Source organism: Cetorhinus maximus, chromosome 4 (genome assembly GCF_964194155.1).
Source record: "Cetorhinus maximus chromosome 4, sCetMax3.hap1.1, whole genome shotgun sequence".
Classification (NCBI taxonomy): Eukaryota; Metazoa; Chordata; class Chondrichthyes; order Lamniformes; family Cetorhinidae; genus Cetorhinus; species Cetorhinus maximus.
Genome location: NC_135882.1, coordinates 49,801,160 through 49,826,292, shown reverse-complemented (window position 1 = coordinate 49,826,292; position 25,133 = coordinate 49,801,160). Strand labels below are relative to the sequence as shown.

Sequence of the window (25,133 nt, the reverse complement as noted above, 5' to 3'; positions counted from 1 at the left end):
CTTTAGTCACCACTAATCTCTTTGACTTGGCATGCATTTTTTTCCTCCTGCCATGCGATGCTTTTCCATATTAATGGCACTATATAAATGCAAGCTGTCTTTTTCTGTAGGAAAAATAATTCAAAAGTTATTTTATTTTGAAGCCTTGCAGATAAATACTTAGCGTTAGCAGCTCATAGCAATTTCACTATTTTAATCTTTTAATATACAGTTTAGAAATGACTTGCATTAGCAATCCAAATCTGATTCATAACTAGCTCATTGGTCGAGTGCAGGCAAATAAAATTCAGATGGTTGATTGCACCATTTATAATGATTTGGATCCTGGAATTCCAGTTATTTTTATACTTGTGGAATACACTAGGTTTGCACCCATAGCCGTCTAGAACTGAAACTTGAGTTCTGTTTTGAAAACAACCTAACTCAAGAAATGCTTTTCTAATCCCCTTTAAGAAAATCTCAATAATTCAACTATGTGAAAATAATATTGCGAGAGCTCATTCTATGTTTTGGAGAATTCAGTATGTATCAAACAATAAAGACGTGTACAAATTCAGTGATGCCAACCTCACCATCTCATAAAATAAGAGGCAAACTCTATGTACTGAGCAACTTCTTTTAAAAATCCTGAATTGCTATTTTTTCAAAGTGCAAACCAATCTAGGAAAAAAACCTGAAAAGATGGATACAAAATTGTCAAAAAAGAAAACAACATCTGTCAAATATCAATGACATAGAGGGAAAATGAGATAATCACTTCCTAAGAAAAAATATCATAGTATTTTGTAAATCTAGGCAACAATTAAATTAAAATGCTCTACAAGAGAATATTAACAAACTCATAGGTTTAGTGACCCAGTAGAGATTATGCTGAACTGAAAAATTAGAAATCAACAGAGCTGAAAAGCCTGCTGAACGCACAATGTAGTTATTTGCACAAATTGCTTCTCCTGTACAGGCTGATTCTCAGTTAAATAAAATATTAAGTATTTGCACCTTGATGAGTAATCTTGGAAATGTGTACACCATGGACCTTGCAAATCTTTCACCTTCCATTGTAAAATCTAAACAATTCTGAGAAAGTGAATAAATCCTGTCTTAAATTTTATAACGTTTAAACCAATGCAGAACTATCCACTAGATGTGGTAAAGCAGCACCCACCACAATTTACTGAAAGCTGCATTGTCTAAGTGACAAGTCTGTGTTTGTCCTTGCACCTTAACTGAGACTGGACAGGGCTCGAAAGCTATATGCAATGTGCAAGTCTCTTCAAAGGTGAAAGTATTTGATTCACTGTTCTTCTCAATGTAGAGGTTACCTTCGTGTCGCTGTTGGCCGCAATCCAAAGTGAGCTGTCTGCCCATGACTTGTAGAGCCACCGTCACAGTAAAGTTTGGAAAAAGTCTCTGTCCCTTTCACAGGCATGTATTTGGGATTTGGGGAAAAAAAGAGATTTGAAAGCCCTATTGTGCAATTATGCGCGAGGCTCAGAAATCAAGTCTCTCTCGATGAATTCACGAATATTGGTGTAACTGTACTTGTATTGGTGTAATCCCTCAAGTGTGCTAGAACCAGGTCTTTAAGACAGCGTGCAAGGAAGCGACCTGTAGTTTACATCATTTAATAGCTCAATAGACATTGGAGCAAACACATAATTTTGAGATGATGTATAGTTGTGTATTCCTTTTAAGATCATAAAAAGTGAGGAGTAGGCCATACAGCCCATCAAGCCTGCTGGCTTGATGGGCTGAATGGCTGATCTGATTGTGGCATTAACTCCACTTTCCTGTTTGTCCTCCATAATCCTTGACTCCCTGGTACATCAAAAATCTATCTCACTCAGCCTTGAATATATTCAATGACCCAGTCTCCACTGCTCCCTGGAAGGAAATTCCAAAGACTAACAATCCTCTGAGAGAAGAATTCCTTCCACATCTCAGTCTTTAAATGGGAGACGCCTTAATTTTAAACTATACCCCCTAGTTCTAGATTTCCCCATGAGAGGAACCATCCTCTTAGCATCTACTCTGTCAAGCCCCCTCAGAATCTTATATATTTCAATAAGATCACTTCATTCTTCTAAATTCCAATGTGACTAGGCCCAGCCTGCTTAACCCTTCCTCAAAAGACAACCCCTTTAATCCCAAGAATCAGCCTAGTGAATCTTCTCTGAACTGTTTCCAATGCTAGTATATCCCTCCTTTAGTAAGGATACCAAAACTGTACACAGTATTCCAGATGTGGTCTCACCAGTGGCCTTTACAGCTGTAGCAAAACTTCTCTACTTTTATACTCCGTCCTTGCAATAAAGGCCAACATTCCATTTGCCCTTCTAATTACTTGCTTTACCAGCATGCTAACTTTTTGTGATTCATTTACACAGATCCCTCTATCACGACACTCTGTCATCTCTCTCCATTTAAATGACATTCTGCTTTTCTATTCTTCCTGCCAAAGTTATAGTCCAGCTGCCAGATTCCCAACCACTTAACCTGTGCATATCCCTTTGCAGATTCTTTGTATCCTCTTCACAACTTGCTTTCCTACCTATTTTTGTATCATCAGCAAATTTGGCTACAATACAGTCTGTCCCCTCATCCAAGTCATTATTATAGTTTTAAAATATCAATTTTTTTGGATTTCCTGTTTAGCTGTTGTAATTTGGGGAAAAAGGAATACAAAAAAACACTTTTTGCTTCTTTAACTACATGTTTGGCATTATTATATAACACAAAGGAAGGTGGATGTGGTTGTTGGAGGTTAATCACCTCAGCTCCAGGACATCACTGCAGGAGTTCCTCAGGGTAGAGTTCTTGGCCCAACCATCATCAGCTGCTTCATCAATGACCTTCCTGCCATCATAAGGTCAGAAGTGGGGAGGTCACTAATGATTGCACAATGTTCAGTATCATTTGTGACTCCTCAGAAACTGAAGCAGTCCGAGTCGAAATGCAGCAAGAACTGGACAAAATCCAGGCTTGGGCTGACTAGTGGCAAGTAACATTTGCACCACACCAGTGCCAGACAATGACCATCTCCAACAAGAGAGAATCTAACCATCGCCCCATGACATTCAATGGCATTACCATTGCTGAATCCCCCACTATCAACATCCCATGGGGTTACCATTGACCAGAAACTGAACTGGACTAGCCACATAAAAACTGGCTACAAGAGCAGGTCAGAGGCTAGGAATCCTGCGGCGAGTAACTCACCTCCTGACTCCCCAAAGCCTGTCCACCATCTACAAGGCACAAGTCAGCAGTGTGATGGAATACTCCCCACTTGCCTGAATGAATGCTGCTCCAACTCGAGAAGCTTGACAGCAACCAGGACAAAGCAGCCCTCTTGATTGGCACCCCATCCACAAACATTCACTCCCTCCACCACTGACACACAGTAGCAGCAGTGTGTACCATCTACAAGATGCACTACAGGAACTCACCAAGGCTCCTTAGGCAGCACCTTCCAAAAACACAACTACCATCTAGAAGGACAAGGGCAGCAGATACATGGGAACACCACCACCTGGAAGTTCCCCTCCAAGCCACTCACTATCCTGACTTGAAAATATATCACCGTTGCTTCGCTGTCACTGGGTCAAAATCCTGGAACTCCCTCCCTAACAGCACTGTGGATGTACCTACACCACAGGGCCTGCAGCGGTTCAAGAAGGCAGCTCACCGCAACCTTCTCGAGGGCAATTAGGGATGGGCAATAAATGCTGGCCGAGCCAGCGACGCCCACACCTCATAAATGAGTTTTTTTTTAAATTAGAGCAATTTTGTCTCTGGAGCTTTAGTGTAAATTCGATGTAAAAGTCTAATTTGATTCTAAAGTGGACTGAAATATTCTCCTTTGGAAAATTTTTCTTCTGACTGAAGATTCAGGCTGCAGTTGCACCAGGATTGTAGAGTTTGTGCTTCTGCCTTTCATTAGCAGCTGTGCTGTAAATGCCCTCTTAAACTCTGAGTATTGGAGACATTGTAACAACACTGATGTATTAAAAAGGTTCTTCAATTTGAACGCAATGTTTGCTAATCTCTCATGCTACACTCTTTTTGGCCAAATTTTCATTTCCCTCCAAGATTTTTACCTAGGCTACACACAGTTATTGGTTTTTGTATCATGTCGAATTATTGAAAGGAGGTCTAGGTACACTGACATGAGGACTTTCCAGTGTCCACTTAAAAGTAAAATGGGTTGGGCAGGCACCAACTAAATTATTTATAAGTTCCCTTAGCTTTGTTTCTAATGATCAGTTCATTATTTTGCCGGCTACTGATGGAAGACTTAAGAAGTATGGAATTAACATTGGTTTCTTTAATCCCAGTTTATTGGCTGCCTTAACATAACAGTTTTTTAAACAGCTTGCAGATTTTATCCCTAATACAAATCCTTTGCTGAGGATTTATTGGTTTTGAGATATTTAAACCTGCCAGGGATGTTAAAGTGCATGATAGCAAAGTCATTTATGCTTGCATGTATGAAGTCCTATAATCGACAGCATGCTACTTGTTCTCTCTAGTAGCTACTTCCATAAAGCAATAATTTAGTATGTTAATTATATTTAGTTCATCCTGTGCCTCAGCACCATGTCAATCCTTAAGGGGCCAAACTTCTTCTGAAAATTTTTTACTGTTAAAATGCTGAAATAATTTTAACTCCTGTTTGTTTGGCTTCTAGAACCACGCTCATATTCAGTTTTCTCTATCATTTTGGAGGTTCTTGTATTCCCTGTGATTTATTTAAGTTTTCAAAAGTTTATTTTTGTCTTTTTTGTAACATTCTCCTGAACACTCATTAGTATGTTTCTTTTAATGATATTGATTTGCTGGCCATTGCGTTTTCTTGGTTGCTATCCCCAGAAAATGGTTGGGGTTTCTGGTTCTTCACTTGTGTTCCCACAGTTTTCCTGCTTATTTACTTAACTGGGGAATGTGCAAGAGGCCAGAATTCGAGGAGCATAGATCTCTCAAAGGATTGTGAAAATGGAGGAAGATTACAGAGATAGAGGAGGCAGGGTCATGAAGGGATTAAAAAACAAGGATGAGAATTTTAAAATCAAAACATTGCTTGACAAGAACTAATGTAGATCAGTGAGCACAGGGGTGATAGGGTAACTTGCTGTGAGTTAAGACATGGGCAGCAGAGTTTTGGAAGTCTTCAAGTTTACGGAGGGTAGAATGTGGTAGATAAGCCAGGAGTACGTTGGCATCATTGAGTCTAGACGTAACGAGGACATGGATGTGGGCTTCGGCAGTGGATGAGCTAAGACAGGCAAAGTCAAACAATATTACAGAGGTCGAAATGTGCGCTCCTAGTGTTGACATGAATGTGAGGCCAGAAACTCATCTCTGTATCAAATGTGACCCCAAGGTTGCAAACAGACAGGCTTAATCTCACTGGGTGGAGGCGGTAGTTAGGGAACAGAGTTTGGAGCAGGAACTGAAAACAGTGGGTTCAATCTTCCCAATATTTAATTAGAGGAAATTTCTGCTCATCCAGTACTGGATGTTGGAGAAGCAGCCTGATAATTTAGCAACAGTGGAGGGATTGAGAGCAGTAGATGAAGATTGTAGAATCTGAAAATTCTGGCTAATCTGCTGAACTCACCCTTCATTGCCTTAGAGTTGGCCTTTTAAACTTATTTACCTGTATATTAATTTATCCCAGATTACACCAAATTTAGTTACAGGGCTTGCTGTAGCCCAGAGTTGCCACTCCAATCATGAATCCAAATGATGAGGGAGGTTGCAGATCCATGAACCATAACTTTTCAAAAATCTTTGGAAATTTCTGACAAAGAACTGGTGGGTAGCAAATTTTACAGACCTGTTGCCACCCCCCCAAAAAGCTGATGAATCAGTGCTCCTCCATGATGAACACCACTTGGAGGAAGCGCTGAGAGTGGCAAGGGTTGGGTGCAAAATGTACTCTGGGTGGGGGACTTCAATGTCCATCCCCAAGATTGGCTCAGTAGCATCTCTACTGACCGAGCTGGCAGAGTCCTGAAGGACATGTCCGTCAGACTGGGCCTGCAGCAAGTGATGAGGGAACCAACAAGGCGGACAAACCTACTTGACCTCCTCCTCGCCAGTCTACATGTTGCAGGACGCATCTGTCCATGACAGTATTGGTAGAAGTAACCACTGTACAGTCCTTGTGGAGACAAAGTCCTACCCTCACGCAGAGGATACCATTCATCATGTTGTGGCACTACCACTGTGCTAAATGGGATGAATTCATAACAGATTTAGCAATTCAAAACTGGGCACCATGAAGGCCATCAGCAGCAAAATTGTATTCAACTAAATCTGAAACCTTATGGGCCCAACTTATCCCCCACTTTACAATTGAGCCATGGGATTAACCCTGGTTCCGTGAAGAGTTCAGGAGGGCATGCCAGGAGCAGCACCATTTGCTCCACGTGATATCAAGAAACAGCTGAAGGCACTGGATACTGCAATGGCTATGGGCCCGGACTATTCGGCAATAGTAGTGAAGACTTGGGCTCCAGAACTAGCTGTGCACCTAGCCGTGCTGTTCCAGTATAGCTGCAGCACTGGCATCTACCCGGCAATGTGGAAAATTGGCTTGGATGCCCTGTCCACAAAAAGCAGGACAAATCCAATATAGCCAATTACCACCCCATCAGTCTACACTCAGTCATCAGTAAAGTGATGGAAGGTGTTGTCAACAGTGCTACCAAGCAGTGCTTACGCAGCAATAACCTGCTCACTGACACTCAGTTTGGTTTCTTCCAGGGCCACTTGGCCCTAGGCTGATTACAGCCTTGGTTAAATGATGCCTTGATGTCAAGGGCAGCCTTTCTCGCCTCACCTCTTGAGTTTTGTCCCTGTTTGGACCAAGCGTGGCATCAAGAGTCTTAGCAAAATAGAAACATAGAAACTAGGAGCATGAGTAGGCCATTTGGCCCTTCGAGCCTCCTCCGCCATTCATTATGATCATGGCTGATCATCCAACTCAATAATCTGCTCCCGCTTTCTCCCCATATCCTTTGATCCCTTTCACCTCAAGAGCTATATCTAACTCTTTCTTGAAAACATACAATGTTTTGGTCTCAACCACTTTCTGTGGTAGTGAATTCCACAGGCTCACCACTCTCTGGGTGAAGAAATTTCTCCTCATCTCAGTCCTAAATGGTTTACTCCGTATCCTCAGAATGGGAGTCAGGGGCGGGGATCTCTCCACTGGTTGGAGCCATCTGAAGAAAGCTGACTGTGATTGTTGGTCAATCATCTCAGTCCCAGTATATTACTGTGGGAGTTCCTCAAGGTAGTGCCCTAGGCCCAACCATCTTCAGCTGCTTCATGAATGACCTTCCATTCATTGTAAAGCCAGTAGTAGGGATATTCGCTGATGATTTTGCAATGATCAGTTCTTGACTCTTCGGATACTGAAGCAGTGTGTGACCATAGGCAGCAAGAACTAGACAACATTCAGGCTTGGGCTGACAAGTGGCAAATAACATTTGTGCCATACAAGTGCCAGGCAATGACCATTTCCAACAAGAGAGAATCTAACCATCTCCCTATGACATTCATTGGCATTACCATTGCCGAGTCCCCCACTTTCAACATCTTGGGGTTACCATTGACCAGAAACTGAACTAGACTAGCCATATATATACTGTAGCCACATGAACAGGTAGGGGCTTTGAATTCTGTGGCACGTAACTCACCTCCTGACTCCCCAAAGCCTGTCCGTCATCTACAAGGCACAAGTCAGGAGCATGATGGAATATTCTCCACTTGCCTGGATGAATACAGCTCTAACGCTCAAGCAGGACACCATCCAGGACAAAGCAGCCCTCTTGTACAGCACCCCATCCACAACCTTAAACATTCACTCTCTCCACCAATGCGCAGTGGGAGCAGTGTGTAACATATACAAGATGCACTGCAGCAACTTGCCAAGCCACCTTCAACAGCATCTTTCAAACCTGCGACCTCTACTGCCTAGAAAGATGAGGGCAGCAGATACATAGGAAAACCAACACCAGCAAGCTCCCCTCTAAGCTACACACCATCCTGACTTGGAACTATATCATTGTTCCTTCACTGCTGGGTCAAAATCCTGGAATTCCCTTGTTACACCACATGGACTGCAGTGGTTCACGAAGGCAAGCCGCCACCGCCTTCTCAAGGGCAATCGGGGATGGGTAACAAATGTTGGCCTAGCTAGTGGCACCCATATCCCATGAAAGAATAAAAAAAACTTCAAAACTAATGAAGTTGGAAATTTTTTAATTGAATAGGCATTTTTAGAACTTTGTTTCAAATTAAAAATGGCTGGCTAAAAAGATTTGAACGGCAGGCTTAACAGTTTAGTTGGGTGAGGTGTTGGTATCTCTTTGGCAATGAGGCTGTAATCTGTTTGTAGTTTCATGTGGCTCTGGTTTCCTTTTCTCTGTGATGTTGATATCTAGTGTGGTTGTGTTGTGTGTTGAGGTGGAGTGTATATTCTCTCAGCTACCTGATAGCTTCACGCCTGCCGGAGGAGTGGCGCCTTTTGTTCAGGGGTACAAAATGATGAAGACTGTAGTGTGTTCCAGTAGTTTATGTGACTGGGTATGCAGAATTTATGCTTGTTTCAAGTGATTTCAGACCAAGTCTGTGTTGTATATTAGCAATTCCTATCTAATGCCTATGAAATATATAATATGGTGCAGCATTTGATCTATGCAGTAAGTTGCCAGCAAAGCTAATGTATATTTTTTAATCAAGTCTTAGAGCATTCAACCATTTAACTGTTTAAGTGTGCTGATGCGAATTTCAACTATTAACTAATTCAGTAAAATAAATGACATTTTGTTTGCTGTGTGAGATATTGTAAATTTGCCATGGGAACTGTGTATCACTGACATTTAAGACAACTTTTTCACCTAGCTTGATTAACACTGATTCCAAAAATCCTAAATTTGTACTTGATCCATGTTTATCGATTTTTTGCAGATTCGTGTGTGGAATTTGAGGCTTCATTCCTAATGATTAGAGTTATTCTTTTTGTATTTTGCTGTCCCAAGTTCTACAAAATTCCTTTGTATTGACCTAGTTAAAAGTGGTAGATTGATTTGAGCTAATGAAAACTGACGATCATCTCCTTTCGTTTGAGCGGTTAAGTCGCTATGTATGCCAAAAATAATTTGAATAGCGCACTTGTGTACGGATAGCTTGGGGGACATCTTCCGGTAATCCAGCAATCTGTAATATCCAATATTCTGCAATCCAAACTTGAACGATTTATTGTGCAAGCTATAGTGTTGAATTGTCTCAGTAGTACACTTTAGAAGTCTCGCTGTTTATAACAATTATTGCCAGTAATGAACTACTTTTGCAACTAATCACTTGATGCTTGTTTTCTCTCATAGGATTGAAGTGTTTCTGCTCCCACTGTGTTGCAAATAACTACACCTGTGAGACAGATGGGCTCTGTGTGACCACTGTCACTCGCACAGAAAATCGAGTCGTGCGCAGCAAATTGTGTGTTTCAAGTGTTGACCTGATACCTCCAGATAGGCCGTTTCTTTGCGCCCCATCTGCAAATGATGCTGTATCGAGTCATTGCTGTGATTTAAACTTCTGCAACAATTTTGATCTTCCTGTGCCAACCAGAGGTAAGGTTCTTTTGTTTACATGGGTTACTGTGGAAGCATGAAATAGTAGGCTAAACTCATTTTAAAAGAAACAATTCAGAGTTAAGGTGATTTAGAGTTTACTGATTTTTACATGCGGTATACAGAGTTCTAATAAAAGGTCGTCGACTTGAAACTTTAACGCTGTTTATCTCTCCACAGATGCTGAATGACCTACTGAGTGTTTCCATCATTTTCTGTTTTTATTCCAGATTTCCATCATCTGCAGTATTTGCTTTTGTACAGAAGCATGCCATAGGAACATAGGACTTAGGAGCAAGAGTAGGTCATTCGATCCTTCACACCTGCTCAGTCATTCAATAAGGTCATGATCTGGTTGTGGTCTCAACTCCACTTTGCCATCAAGTCCCTTAACACTTGACTCCCTTGTCCATCAAAAATCTCTTGTCTAATTGTGCCTTGAATAAATTCAGTGACCCAGCCTCCACTGCTCTCTGAGGAAGGGAATTCCACAGACTAATGACCCTTTGAGAGAAAATATTTCCCCTTCTCTCTCAAGCGGTAGACCTCTTATTAAACTGTGTCCCCTGGTCCTAGTCTCTCCCACAAATGGAAACATCCTCCTGGTATCTACCCTATCAAATCCCCTCAGGATCTTATGTTTCAATAAGATCGCCTCTCATTCTACTCCAATGAGTATAGAACCAACCTGTTCAACCTTTCTTTATAACATAAGCCCCTCATCCCAGGAATGAACGGAGTGAACCTTCTCTGAACTGCTTCTAATTCATCAAGGCCTTGTACAGCTGCTGTAAAACTTCGTTAATTTTATATTCTGTTCCCATTGCAACAAATGCCAACGTTCTATTTGCCCTCCTAATCACTTGCTGTATCTGCATACTAACATCTTGTGATTCATATACCAGGATACCAAGATCATGCGGCCAATCAGTTCATGTGCCTTGCTTTTCCTCACATAACTACATCAGTATAACCCCTCTACTGCCTTCTCTCACAAAAGCTTATCTAGCCTCCCGGTAAATGCATCGTACTATTGGCTCCATCCACTCCATGTGCAGGTAGTTGCACATTCTCGTCACTCTTTGGTTAAATAAGTTTCTTCTGAAGTCCCAATTTGAATTCTTGGTGACTATCTTTTAGTGATGACCTCTAGTTTTGCTCTTCGCCACAACTGGAAACATTCTCTCTATATCCACTCTATCAACATTTTCATAATTTTAAGTACAATTATTTCCCTCAGCTTTTTTCGAAGAAAAAAAGAGACCCAGCCTGTTCTTCCGCCCATGATAGGGATGCTTCTACGTTTTTGGTATTATCCTAAAATCTTTTTTTGCACCCTATCCAGTGCCTTTTGTCCTTTTTTGATATGTCTGCTGGAGTCGTACACGATGTGCCAGGTGTGGTCTGACTAAACTTCGATGCAAGTTTAGCATAATGTCTTTACTTTTCAGTTCTGTCCCTTTAGAAATAACCATAAAGCTAGATTTGTTCTTTATGGCTTTGTTAACCTGTGTCACCTATTCTAGTGATTCTAGTCTCTGTCCCTCTGCCTTAATTTAGGTTCTTATTTTCTAATTAACATGGAACACCCTTAATTTTCTCTTCAAAATACAATGCCTTATATTCATTTCTGTTGGAATTAATTTGCCAATTATGTGCCCATTCTGCAAGTTTGTTAACATTGTCTTGTAATTTGTTGCAGTCCTCATTAGTATTGACTATCCCCCCACAATTCGGTGTTACAGAATTTTAACAGCACAGAAGGAGGCCATTTGGCCCATTGTGTCTGCAGTGGCTCTCCAAATGACTTAGTGCCATTGCCCTGCCTTTTCCCCATACCCCTGCACATTGTTTCTATTGAAATAATCATTTAATGCCCTCTTGAATGCCTCGATTGAACCTGCCTCCACCACACACCCAGGCAGTCCATTCCAGACCTGAACCACTCGTTGTGTGAAAAAGTTTTTTCTCAGGGGTACTCAGCACTGTAACCAATTTGAAAGTGCCAAACTATCAGAGGATTTCTGCACTGCCTATCTCTTCCTACCCTGCTGGATGGTCAGCCGCATGCTATCCCCTTGAACTCTCTGGTAGAATTTTCCCATCCCGCCCGCAGTGGGTTTCGTGGCAGGCGGGAGCGGAGAATCCAGCGGCAGGAAAATGTTGGAAATCTGCCAGTGTTAAAACAGTTTGCAATTCTCCTGATGGTGGGTTTATGGCGGGTCAGTTATCCTGCTGACTAGTGGCGTGAATGTCATTTGTATTCATTCACATGTCATGAATGCTCATTAAAACAGCTGCATGCCAGAATCTTGTCAGGCCTCCTGGGTCACACCAGGGGGGAAATCACATTGGCCTCAAGCCCTTTTAGAAATTGTGTTTTTGATTCTAACATTCAAATTGTTATAATTTGTGAACAGCAGTGGTCCCAGCACTGATCTTGTGGATGGTCCCAAGTTGCCCACCAAGATTCGATGGGTGTGATTTTTATATGTGTTAGAGGTTCTATATTTTCTGGTTATTTTTATTATTTGCATCTCCTGTAATTTAAACTTGCCTAAATAAATTGGACCACATGGATGAGAGCTCATGAACCAAGTTTGCAAATGGTTGTTAGCTTGGGTTGCTCTGTCTAACCTTGTCCATTGAATTTTTTTCCCCTAGTGTGTTACTGATTCACGTCTTTGATTGACTGAGCATTTATGGTGTGTGGTTAGGTTTGTTAAACATTCTGCCTGTTTTAACTTGGGTCTTAATACAACTCTACCTACTGTCACTTGATGCAGTGGCTGGGGAGGTGATGGCGTAGTGGTATTGTCGCTGGACTAGTAATCCAGAGACCCAGGGTTCGAATCCCATCACGGCATTTGAATTCAATAAAAATCTGGAATTAAAAGTCCATGAAACCATTGTCGATTGTTGTAAAAACCCATCTGGTTCACTAATGTCCTTTAGGGAAGGAAATCTGCTGTACATGTGACTCCAGCCCTACAGCAATGTGGTTGACTTTTAAATGGCCTGGCCAGCGATACCCAAATCCCATGAATGAAAAAAAAACCTAACGATTGGAGCAGCTTAGGGCAATCACCAGGTAGTTTGGTTTTGGAATGTTGCAGTTCAAAACATATTGCAGTAATCATAACAAAAATTATTCAAGCCTTGCTAAATAATAATTTTATTACTTCTCTCACTGGCTTGCTGACCAGCTAGGAACTAAAGATAACTATGATCCAAAATCCGATCCTTGACTTACAGTCATTTCCAGAAACTCTTGGTGACATCTAAGATTGGCATTAAGTGTTGAGGAATATATTGCTTCCTTGGTTCAGGGACTGGAGTCTGCACAGGAGCAGTTTTGCATGGTTCCTATCTTATTCATGAATTGCAGGACCGAAAATATTAAGTTAGCTATTCTTTTACAACTTTGAGCTCTGAGCTTCATGCACAGAAGTGTATAAAATACCCTTGTTTTCAGCAGCTGTGGGTGTGACTTCTGAAAAAATGAAGCTAATCAAGGACACACTGACGATTAATCCATTGCAGTATATGAAACTCTTCTTCCCGTAAAATAGTGGTGACTCATTCGGTGATCGTATAAATTAATTTGATTCACATTGCACCCTGCCCTTGTGAGAGCTGTGGCTGGGGATCTGCTTCAAAACTGAAGCATGATATTAAAGCAAAGTTTCAGAATTCCAATTGGTCCCCACCATTGAAAAATTGCAGCACAGTAAAATGTTATTCACAGTGGCAGGTAATATAGAATCAGTTGATTCCATGTCCTGTGTTTAGCAAAAGAAATAATTGACAGAGAAACAAAAGCTTTCTATCATTTGTAAAGTCTAGGATTGTTCTGGCTGTTTAACTTTGTAATTCTGCTTGTGCATTATTCCTAGTGACTCCAGCAGAGCCTCCTTGGTTAAATTTGGGACCCGTGGAATTAGCAGCAGTCATCGCTGGACCAGTTTGTGTGGTTTGCATTTTACTGATGGTGGCCTTCTATTTTTTTCATAATCGCGCGGTCATTCATCATCGTGTTCCTCATGAAGAAGATCCAACCTTAGATCATCCTTTCATTTCCGAGGGTACCACCCTCAAAGATTTAATTTATGACATGACCACCTCAGGATCTGGTTCAGGTAACGTAGTAATTTTATATTACAAATAATGTGTGTTTGTGTTTATTTCCAGTTTTTCTGTTGTATGTTTACATTAAGACTTGATGCTGCATTGTTTTACACTTTAACCCTGCGATCTTTTTACTTTCGTGTTGTTTTTGAAATATTAAGTCCTGCTGTGTATTTGAGATTAAATGAAATATTTGACACTTAAGCTCCTTGTTGGCAGCAGATCTAGTTGTGGAAATAGAACCATAGAAAAGTTATGGTGCAGAAAGAGGCCATTTAGCCCATCATGTCTGCGCCAGCCAAAGAAGTGGAAAAAGAAACTAGCCGCTCATTTTAATCCCACTTTCCGGCACATGGTCCGTAGCCTTGCAGGTTACAGCACTTCAGATGCAGATCCAGGTACCTTTTAAATGAGTTGAGCATTTCAGCCTCAACCACCAACTTAGGCAGTGAATTCCAGATGCCCACCACTCTCTGGTTGAAAACCTTTTTCCTCGTGTCCCCTCTAATCCTTCTACCAATCACCTTAAATCTTTGCCCCCTGATAATTGACCCCTAAGCTAGTGGAAACAAATCTTTTTTGTCTACCCTATCTAGGCCCCTCATAATTTTGTACACCTCAAATAGGTCACCCCTTAGTCTCCTCTGTTCTTAAAAAAAACAGCCCTACCCTATCTGATCTCTCTTCGTAGCAGCAATTTTCAAGCCCAGGCAATGTTCTTGTAAATCTCCTTTGCACTCTCTCCAGAGCAATTATATCCTTCCTGTAATGTGACCAGAACTGTACACAAAATTCCAACTGTGGCCTAACCGGTGTTTTATACAGTTCCATCATTACATCCCTGCTTTTGAATTCAATACCTCACCCAGTAAAGGAAAGCAAACCATATGCTTTCTTGACCACCGTGTCCACCTGTCCTGCCACCTTCAAGGACCTGTGGACATGCACTTCAAGGTTCTGCACTTCCTCAACCCTTCTTAGTAACTTCCCATTTATTGAGTATTCCCTAGCTTTGTTTGCCCTCCCTAAATGCATTACCTCGCACTTTTCTGGATTGAATTCCATTTGCCAGTTGGGTACGGAATGGTTGGACTAGTGGCAAAGGGCAGTATCAGGCATTCAAAACTTTCCCAGCTGAATTTTTTTTCCACATTCACTCAAAAGTTCACTAAACTGAGTTGGTTACACAAGCAAACAAGACTTATCAGCACAGTGCTGTCTTGGGATCTCAGCGTCATCAGGGCACAGCAGAGACAACTTCAAACCTGGACGTGAGGAAAAGAGGTCGACAACCACAACAATATGTAGCTATATATTGCCTGTTATGCAGAAAAATGCTCAGAGGCACTTGAGATGCAAAAGACAAGATAATAGGAGAGGTGACCATTAGCCTGAGCTTAAAGGACTGGATATGAAGTAGGTCTGGACAGGTGAAGAGAATTAGGTAGAGAATTTCATGGAGTCAGACTTTGGCAGAAGAGGTCATGCCCCCATTCCCTTCACACGAGTGGTTATGTGCAAAAGCTTAGCATGAGAGAACTAGTGAAGATTTGCAGCACTGGAGGAGATTAGAAAGATGGGGAATAAGGTGCGGTGATGGTGAAACCATGGAAGGATTTAAGCACCAAGATGAGAATTTTAAAGTGGAAGCATTGTTTTGGAGAAACCTTAAGCTAATAATGAGTGATGTAATAGGTGAAGGAGACTTTGTGCTGAAAGGATACAATCTGCAGAGGTTTGGATGATGTTTTTGGAAGGTGTAGTTCTGGCCTGAAAAGCCTTGACTTAGTAGAGTTGACAAATGATGAACCATGGATGTGAATTTGATTGATAGGTAGATTGAGGTAGGACAGAGGGAGATGGTTATGAAGTTGGAAATTAGCAGTCTTTATAATTGCGATGCTCAATGCAAGGTTAAACAAGCCAGAGGTTATCAACAGTTTGGTGCAGCTTGAAACAATGGCGAGGAAGGGAAATAGAATTGTTGAAGAAGATAAAAAGTTAGTAGCAGAAACGTAAATATCATGACTTCAACCTTCCCATTGTTTAGCTGGAGGAAATCATGGTTCATCCAAGACTACTTGTTGTCTGAGCACTCTGACAACACAACAATACAGTTGTCATCAGTGTGCATTTGTAAGCTGACCCCACATCTAAAAATTTAAGTTGCAAGTTTAACACTATCTGTACAGAGCACATTGTCCATCTCCCAGCTCAGCTTGTTCTGTATTTTTATTTTGCTCTTTTCAATAAATGGAGCTTTACTTACATTTGATTTCCTGAGTTCCTCTGTCTGTTGTGGTCCTCCAAGATCTGGTGATGGTTGTAGTTGTTAGTAGCAACTTGTAGGGTTTTTTTCTATGGGTTGATGCAGAAGAAGGAATTTAGAAAGTTGCTGGTGAAGAATAGTACAAAGTGATCAGAGATTGCTTTATGAGTGACCAAGCCTAGAGGAGTAGATAGGCCAAGGTGAGGGTGAGATTGAGCTGTGGCCACGATTGTAGGAGAGCGCTAATAGTTGTCACTTCAGTGTTAAAGGAACTGGCATCCATTGTTTGCAATGAAAAGTCCCATTTATTTTAACTGGGCAAGGAACCATCTTTGTGGGAGGTGAACAAATCAAAACTAGTACAACTAAATAATTCACTAATGCTCTAAATACTGCATGTTTTTAACTTGAGCTTTTAAGTATTTTAAATTAAATATTACACCGGTGTTTTGTAGCTGTGCATTATATTTTGGTGAGCTGCTGCACTTGTTTCACATTTTAAGTTAATGCTAAAAACTGTTACCTAGGTAACATTGATTCCATTGCGTCAAAGTTGGTTGAACTGTAAGGAATAAGATCTAGTTTGTTAACCAATTAAATATCTGATGCATACTTTACTATCTATTCTGTTAGTAATTACTAACTGATTAAACCTCTTAATATTTCAGGACTGCCTTTACTTGTGCAAAGGACAATTGCAAGAACAATTGTATTGCAAGAAAGTATAGGGAAAGGCCGGTTTGGAGAAGTCTGGCGAGGGAAGTGGCGAGGTGAAGAAGTTGCAGTAAAAATTTTCTCTTCTCGTGAAGAAAGGTCATGGTTTCGTGAAGCAGAAATTTACCAGACTGTGATGTTGCGCCATGAAAATATTCTTGGGTTTATTGCAGCAGATAACAAAGGTAACAAACTATTTTCATTTGCTGTGCCAATACTGAGTTACTAAGTTAGTGCATTGGCCAAGATTTTTCTGTAGCTGTGCTGGTTTGTTTCTCCATATAAGATCAAGTCTTTAATTTGGGAGCATATGTATTTTAATGTGATACCCCGATAAGAATAAGAAAATCCTAACCTATCTCTTAGATAATGCAATTCAACTTATTAAAGAGGGGACAATGTTGACGCCTGTGTTTCCAATGGCACTGAATCTGCTGAATTCAAATAAGTGACTCCATTGCTAACTATACCTACTCCTGCCTTTGCCCTAGTTGGGAAAAAGCAGATGGTCAGAATAGTCCTGCAGAGAAATGAGAGAGTCAGCATATGTAGAATATGTAAGAGGAGAGTTGTGCCGGTTCAAAATGCATTGCAGGTAACAGACTAACAGTTTCAGGCAGGAGAGATTGCTGGTCCATCTCATTACTTATCCAGTAGATTCCCTGAATAACTTTGAATTCCATTTATTGACAAGAATCTGTTCATTTAATTAATTGAAACTCATTCAGGTCTCTTGTTCCACAAATTTATTTTATTCTTCCAGGGGATGAGTGTCACTGGCAAGGTCAGTATTTATTACTCTTCCCTAATTGCTCTTGAAAAGATGGTGATGATCCGTCTTCTTGAACAACTGCAGTCCACCTGGTGTGGGTACACCTACAGTGCTGCTAGGAACAAAGTTCCAGTGAAGAATCGGTTCCAAGTGAGGGTGGTATGTGGCTTGGAGGGGAGCTTGCAGGTGGTGGAGTTCCTATGCCCTTCTCCTTTTTGGGGGAAGAGGCTGTGGAATCAGAAGGTACTGTGAAAGCAGCCTTGGTGAGTTGCTGCAGTACATCTTGTATATGGTACCCACTGCTGCCATTATGTATTGGTGGAGGGAGTAAATTTTTACGGTGGTGGTTGGGGTACCAGTCAAGCGGGCTGCATTGTTTTGGATCGTGCCAAGTTTCTTGAGTGTTTTCATCCAGGCAAGTGAAGAGATTCCATCGTACTCCTGACTTGTGCCTTGTAGATGGTGGACAGGTTTTGGGGAATTGGGAGGTGCGTTATCACTGCAGAATTCCCAACTTCTGACCTGCTGTTATAGCCACTGTATTTATATGACTAGTCCAGTTAAGCTTCTGGTCAATGGTAGCCCCCACAGATGTTGTTGATGGAGGATTCCACAATGGTAACGTTGTTGAACATTAAGGGGAGATGGTTAGATTCTCTCTTGTTGGAGATGGCCATTGCCTGGCACTTGTGTGGTGTGAATGTTACTTGCCACTTATCAGCCCAAGCCTGAATGTTGCCCAGGCCTTGCTGCACATGGACATGGACTGGTTCAGTATCTGAGAAGTCGTGTATGGAACTGAACACTATGCAGTCGGTCAATGAACATCCCTACTGACTTTATGATGGAGAGAAGGTCATTGATTGAACCAGCTGAAGATGTTTGGGCCTTGGACCCTACCCTGAGGAACTGCTTCAGTGATGCGTTGGGGTTGAAATGATTGGACTCCAAAAACCCTAACTATCTTCCTTTGTGGTAGGTATGACTGCAAACAGGGGTGAGTTTTTCCCCCTGATTCCCATTGACTTCAGTTTTGCCAGGCCTTCTTGATGTCACACATGGTCAAGTGCTGCTTTGATGTCAAGGGCGCTCAGTCTCACCTAATGTCTTTAGTTCAGCTCCTTTGTCCATGTTTGAGCTATGGCTAATGAAGTCAGGAGCCAAGTAGACCTGGTGAAACCCAAATTAAGCATCGTTGAGCAGCTTATTGTTGTAAGTTCTATATGATAACACTGTTAACGACCCCATCCAACACTTTGCTGATGTTTGGAGAGTAGACTGATGAGGCAGTAAATGGCCGGGTTGGATTTGTCCTTTTTGTGGACCAGAAATATGTGGACAATTTTCCACGTTGTCAGGTTGATGCCAGTGTTTTTGCTGTACTGGAACCACTTGGATAGGGGAATGACTAGTTCTGGAGTACAAGTCTTCAGTATTAGTGCTGGAGTATTGTCAAGGCCCCTTAGTCTTTATCGTATCCAGTGCCTTCAGCCATTTCTTGATATCACATGCAATTGGCTGAAGATTAGCACCTGTGGTGCTGGAGTCCACAGGAGGAGACTGCGATGGATCCACTGTGCCAGTAATTTGTTCCAGATATTCACTGCATAGTAAAATAAAAATTTTCTCCCGCAGTTCCCATTTTTCTTTACTGCCCAGGATAGTCGACTATTCCTCACGTATCATTTGCTTAAATTCTGAAAAGCCGTTCTCCCTATCACCTTCAGTAACTGAATATCGTTTTTGAAATGGGGAGACTGGAACCACAAACAGTATTCTGGATGTGGTCTCAAAAAAGGCCAAGTATGGTTTTAGTGACCTCTCTGGATTTATATGTTGTGTACCCCTTGCTACGCATCCCACCGCCCTGATACAGTAGGTGGTGGCTGGAAATACAGACTGGATTAAAAGCCAGTGCATGGATGATCAATATTTCTTTATATTAGAGAATGATACAGACAAGAGGGGAGACCAGCCTGCCCATTGTGTCTGTGTAGGCTCTTTGAGAGAGCTATCCAATTAGTCCCCCTATTCTTTCCTCGTGGCCTCACAAATTTTCCCACTTGAAGTACATTTACTTCCCTTTTAAATGTTATTATTGAAACTGCATTCATCATTCTTTCAGGTAGTACTTTCTAGATCATAACATGATGCTTAAAAAGCATTCCCCTCATGTCGCTTCTGATTCTCTTGTCTTAAATCTGTCCCCTCTGGTTACCAACTCATGTCATTGAAAGCGGTTTCTCCTTATTTACTCAATGAAACCCTTCATGATTTTGAACACACATCAAATCTCTTCTTAATCTTCTCTAAGAAGAACACCCCAATTTCTCTATTCCCTCCAAGTTGCTGAATTCTTTCACCCCATTGCCACTCTAGTAAATTTCCTCTGCACCCTTTCTAAGCCCTTGATATTCTTCATGTGGTGCCCAGAATTGGCCATAATACTTCAAGTGGCACCTAACCAATGTGTTATTATGGTTTAGCATTGCTGTTGTATTCTGTGCCTGTTTTAAAAAGCCAAGGGTCCCGTGCCTCCTCAACTTGTCCTGCCATTTTCTAAGGCTTGTGTGTGCGCATCCTCTCTGTTGTTGCACCCCCTTTAAAATTGCACCATTTTTGCCTTGTGTTGCCTCTCCTCATTTAATATATCGGTTCTATTCAGTTTCTTGAGCTGTGGTCAGGCCTCATTAGAAGGAATAAATTCTCCTTTGAAGGATAATATGAAAATTTGACCTAATTTATTTTTGGGAATGTAAGATTCTTGTTTGGTCTGATCCCTTCTCCACCCCCCACCCCCCCACCCAACCCCAGTCCAAAAAACCTTCAGCCGTAACTTGGCTAACATTCTGAACCTAGGAATATAATTCTAATAGAGGAAACATTTACAGTAAATATAAGCTTTCACAGGAACATAGGTATTTTAAAGCCTTGTATCTTTAGCCACTAAGAAAGAATCATGATGAGGATTGACCCACCAAAACATCTCATTTATATAACACCTTTAACATAATAAAACCTTCCAAGGGGCTTCACATGAGCATTATAAAATGAAATTACAGAGTCACAAATTGAGATATTAGGTCAGATGACCAAAAGCTTGGTCAAATGGGTAGGTTTTAAGGAGTGCCTTAAAGTAAGAAAGCAAGGTAGAGAGATGGTGAGGTGTATGAGGGGAGAATTCCAGAGCATAGGGTCTAGACATGACCACCAGTGTTGGAGCAATTAAAATCAGGGATGTTCAAGAGGTTAGAATTAAATAATTGGAGATATCTCTCAGGTTTGTGGGGCTGGAGGAGATTACAAAGAGGATGAGTTGAGCCCATGGAGAGATTTGAAAACGAGGAGAATTTTAAAATCAAGGCATTGCTTGCCCGGGAGCCAAGGCAGGTCCGCAACATAGGGGTATTAGGTGATCGGGACTTGGTGCGAATTTTGGATTATCTTAAGTTTATCAAGGGTAGAATGTGGGAGACCAGCCAGGAGTGTGCTTAAGTATGCAAGTCTAGAGGTAACAAAGTTATGAATGAGGGTTTCAACAGCAGATGAGCTGAGACAGGAGGGGTAGTTGGGTGATGTTACGCCGTTGGAAATAGGTGGTCTTAGTGATGGCACAAATGAGGTTGGAAGCTCATCTCGGGGTCAAATATGACACCAAGGTTCTGAAATAACTGGTTTACTCTCAGGGAGAGGGATGGGTTGGTAGCTAGGGAATGGAATTTGGCGTGAGGAAGTTTTTGCTTATTCAGTACTGAATACAAGAACACAAGAATTAAGAGCAGGAGTAGGCCCCTCAAGCCTGCTCTGCCATTTGATAAGTTGATGGCTGACCTGATTGTGGTCTCAATTCCACTTTCCTCTCAGCACCCCCCATAACCCTTAGCTCCCTTGTCGATCAAAAATCTATCTAACTCAGCCTTGAATATATTCAATGATCCAGCCCTCATTACTCTTTGGGAAATAGAATTCCGCAGACTAATGACCCTCTGACAGAAAAAAATTCTTCGCAACTCAGTCTTAAATGGGTGACCCCTAATTTTTAAACTGTGTCCCCTAGTTTGGGACTCCCCCGCAAAGGGAAACATTCTCTCAGCATCCACCCTGTCAAGCCCCCTCAGGATCTTGTACGTTTCAATAAGATCAGCTCTCATTCTTAACTCCCAACCTGCTCAACCTTTCCTCATAAAATAAATCCTTAATCCTAGGGGTCAGTTCTGAACTGCTTCTAATACAATTATCTCCTTAAGTAAGGAGACCAAAACTGCAACAGTACTCCAGCAGCAGTCTACTAAGGCCTGCTATAGTTGTAGCAACACTTCCCTACTTTTATATTTGATTTCCCTTGCCATAATCGCCAACGTTCCATTAGCCTTCCTAAAAACTTGCTATACATGCATACTAACTTTTTGTGATTCATGTACCAGGACACCCAAATCTCTCTACCGCAGAATTCTGCAGATTCTCTCCAAATATGTGGACAAGTTTGCATTTTTCCGCATTATACCATAGCCACCACATTTTTGCCACACACTTAAACCTATCTAAATCCTGTTTAGACTCTTTATGTCCCCTTGACAACTTACTTTCCTACCTATCTTGGTGTCATCAGTAAATTTAGCTACCATACATTTGATCCCTTCATTCAAATCATTGAAATAGATTGTAAATAGTTGAGATCCCAGCACTGATCCCTATGGTGCCCCACTGCCAGCCCAAAAATGACCCATTTATCCCTACTCCCTGTTTCCTGTTAGCTAACCAATCCTCTATTCATACTATATGTTACCAACTACACCATGAGCTTTTATTTGGTGGGGTAACCTTTGATGTTGGCACCTTATTGAGTGCCTCATGGGAATGTCAGATAAGCAACCTTGTAAGTCGAGAGAGATGATGGTGAAGTAGAGCTGGGTATTACCTTGCATGTGAAAGCTAACGTTGTCCTTTTGGATCACGTCACTGAAGGGGGACAGCATGTAGATGAGATACAGGACATTATGGCAAATTTTTCACATTCATACTTGTGTTTGTCTGCCCCTGTGTTTTGAATCATCAAATGTTGATCAGTAGATTGCAGTATGAGAGTTTTTATTTCCTTTTTTTCATAACAATCACCACGATCAGAAGCTGAGCTGGTCTTTGAGGGGGTAAGAAGATTGAATTGAAGAATGCAATTTCTAAAATATTGGATAAAAGGCCTGGAACCTTTGTAAATATAAGTAGGAACTAAATCATTTAGTCACTGTAAACCAGAAACTTTTATTGAAACAGAATTGCAGAATGTGATCCCAAATGTAACAGTAAATGTCCTTGGAGCCCACAGAATTTGACGACTTCAATTGTTGTAAACCTTGTAGCCTTGATTATAACGATCTTGTCTCGACGAGTTGTGGTTAGACCAAATTAGCATGTGCAGCTTGGGCTATTTTCAACAGGCTTGAATCTTGCATCTGCCAGTTTGCCAAAATTACATTTATTTCCCCCAAGAGTACAAAACTTGTTTATTATTTATTCAGGAAACTTGTTAGATTTGTTTGTACCTTACATTTGCATATAACTTTGTGTTTAATATGAATGTGGCATTCAAAGTAAAATAAATAAAACTAAACTGTAAAGTCTACGGGGGAAATTGAGGGAAATCACTGGGAAAAATACAACCATCTAAACGTCAAATAAAAATGAACACAATTGTGCATAGTGTAACAGTAAGAAAACATACTAGTAAGACGGTTAATGGAGAAGAGCTGATCTTTTAAGAGTCCAACTGAGTTGAAACCGAGGATGAACTAAAAATAGTTGGACTAAATGGCTACTACTTGGACATTTTCACTCGTTAAGACACTAGTTTACATGCCATTTCTCATAGAAAATTCTATAATTAAACATAACATTCAACATCACCATGATGGAGTTCTTAGACAAACTTGGCGGGCTGAAAATAAAATAAATCCTAGGTTTGGATGTTCTACGCCTGTGGATGCTAAATAAGTATAGAAATGAAAAGCATTGAGTGCTGAGTGTCATTATCAGGCAGTCAGTGAAGAGGGGAGGCCCCTATCTCCCCCACCCTTCTAAACTAGAAACAACCCAGTGGGATTTGATCCTTTTTTTAAAAAAAAGTGGCAAAACAAATCTGCATAACTATCAACTCATTAGTCTCCCACTGATAACTGACAAAAGATTAGCGAGCCAACTTGATTGCTTATATGAAAATAATCTAGCACAGTTTTAGAATCTAACCAAGTTCTCTTTTTTTGACTTCCTAAGTTGATTTTGGATGGCTGTATAATATAATGGATCTAGACTTTCAGAATTTTTGATTAAAATTTTCATTGAGGTGCCGATACAGAAGCTTTAGGAGTCGGTATATATGGAGATAATAAATTGACTAAGTGGAGAAACAGCATACTGAATGAAGAGCCTAGAGAATAGCTCCTTATCTACATGTATGACATGTTGTAAATTTGGTAAGTGAGACTAATTGGGAGGATCTATTTGTCAAAGAACATAATGATATAGGCTGCAGCCAGACTTGGACTAAATTAGGTGAGGAGAGCAATAACTAGATATTAAACATTGAAAAAATATGAAGATGATTTAATGAGTGGTGTTTAATTAGCTAAAGGTTGAAGGAGACCTAGTAGTATTCATTTAATGCTATCATGTCCAATCATTGCAGCACAGCAATCAGTAAAATGAAGAGAATGTTGAGCTGGATTAATGAATTGGAATATTTGTCTAAGGCAGTCATGCTGAAGCTCTATAGTACACTGGTTAGGCCATACTGTGAGTACTATGTTCAATTCTGTTCACCAAAGCACAAAGGAAGTAACCAAGTTTTGGAGGTAATGGACAGGGTCATGAAACCTACTGTCAGAAGGCTACTTATGAAGATAGACTTGGAAAAACTCTCTTTGCCTTAAAGGAAAGCAATTGAAGGGGGAACCTTCAGAAATATATAAAATAGCAAGTAGAATGGAATAAGATAAATCTGGAGAAACATTTTAAATTCAGGCCTGACTTGAACTTGGGGCATAATTAGGAATTGATAAAAGGCAAACTAAGACCAGTTGACAGGGGAATACTTTATGCAAAGAATGCCTAATAGCTCCACAGTGGTGGCAGAAACTCATTGTTCAAGATAGTTGGATGATGTGATGAGGGATACCATATTCTTTTGTGGAAGAATAAGCTAAATTGCTTTCTTTACCTGCATTTAGCTTTATGTAATATATAAAACCACAGTTTTAAGTGCCTATTTTGTACATCTGTCAGTTTTGCTAAAATTAAATTCTGCCTGTTCACAATCATGTGCAATTACCTTGTTGCTATGTTTAGATATACTATCATTTTCTCCTCCTGTCTTCAGATAATGGGACCTGGACACAGTTATGGCTAGTATCAGATTATCATGAACATGGCTCCCTGTTTGACTACTTGAACAGGTACACCATTACTGTGGAAGGAATGATTAAACTGGCACTTTCCACAGCCAGTGGACTTGCACACTTGCATATGGAGATTGTTGGTACACAAGGTGAGGGTGTGAACTTGCGTTTGTTACACATTTTCTATGATACACAATAGGATCAGGATTTCCAAGAACAGA

The 25,133-nt window shown here is 40.9% G+C and overlaps 1 protein-coding gene across 1 annotated transcript in view; it reads left to right on the top strand.

Annotated features, from left to right (window-relative positions):
* LOC144679610 (TGF-beta receptor type-1-like) overlaps positions 1-25,133 on the top strand; it is a 61,625-nt gene that overhangs the window by 23,953 nt on the left and 12,539 nt on the right. Inside the window, exons 2-5 of the mRNA XM_078540167.1 lie at positions 9,396-9,641; positions 13,538-13,780; positions 16,707-16,937; positions 24,894-25,061. Of these exons, the coding sequence (XP_078396293.1) occupies positions 9,396-9,641; positions 13,538-13,780; positions 16,707-16,937; positions 24,894-25,061 (888 nt within the window). The remainder of the gene's footprint in view (positions 1-9,395; positions 9,642-13,537; positions 13,781-16,706; positions 16,938-24,893; positions 25,062-25,133) is intronic.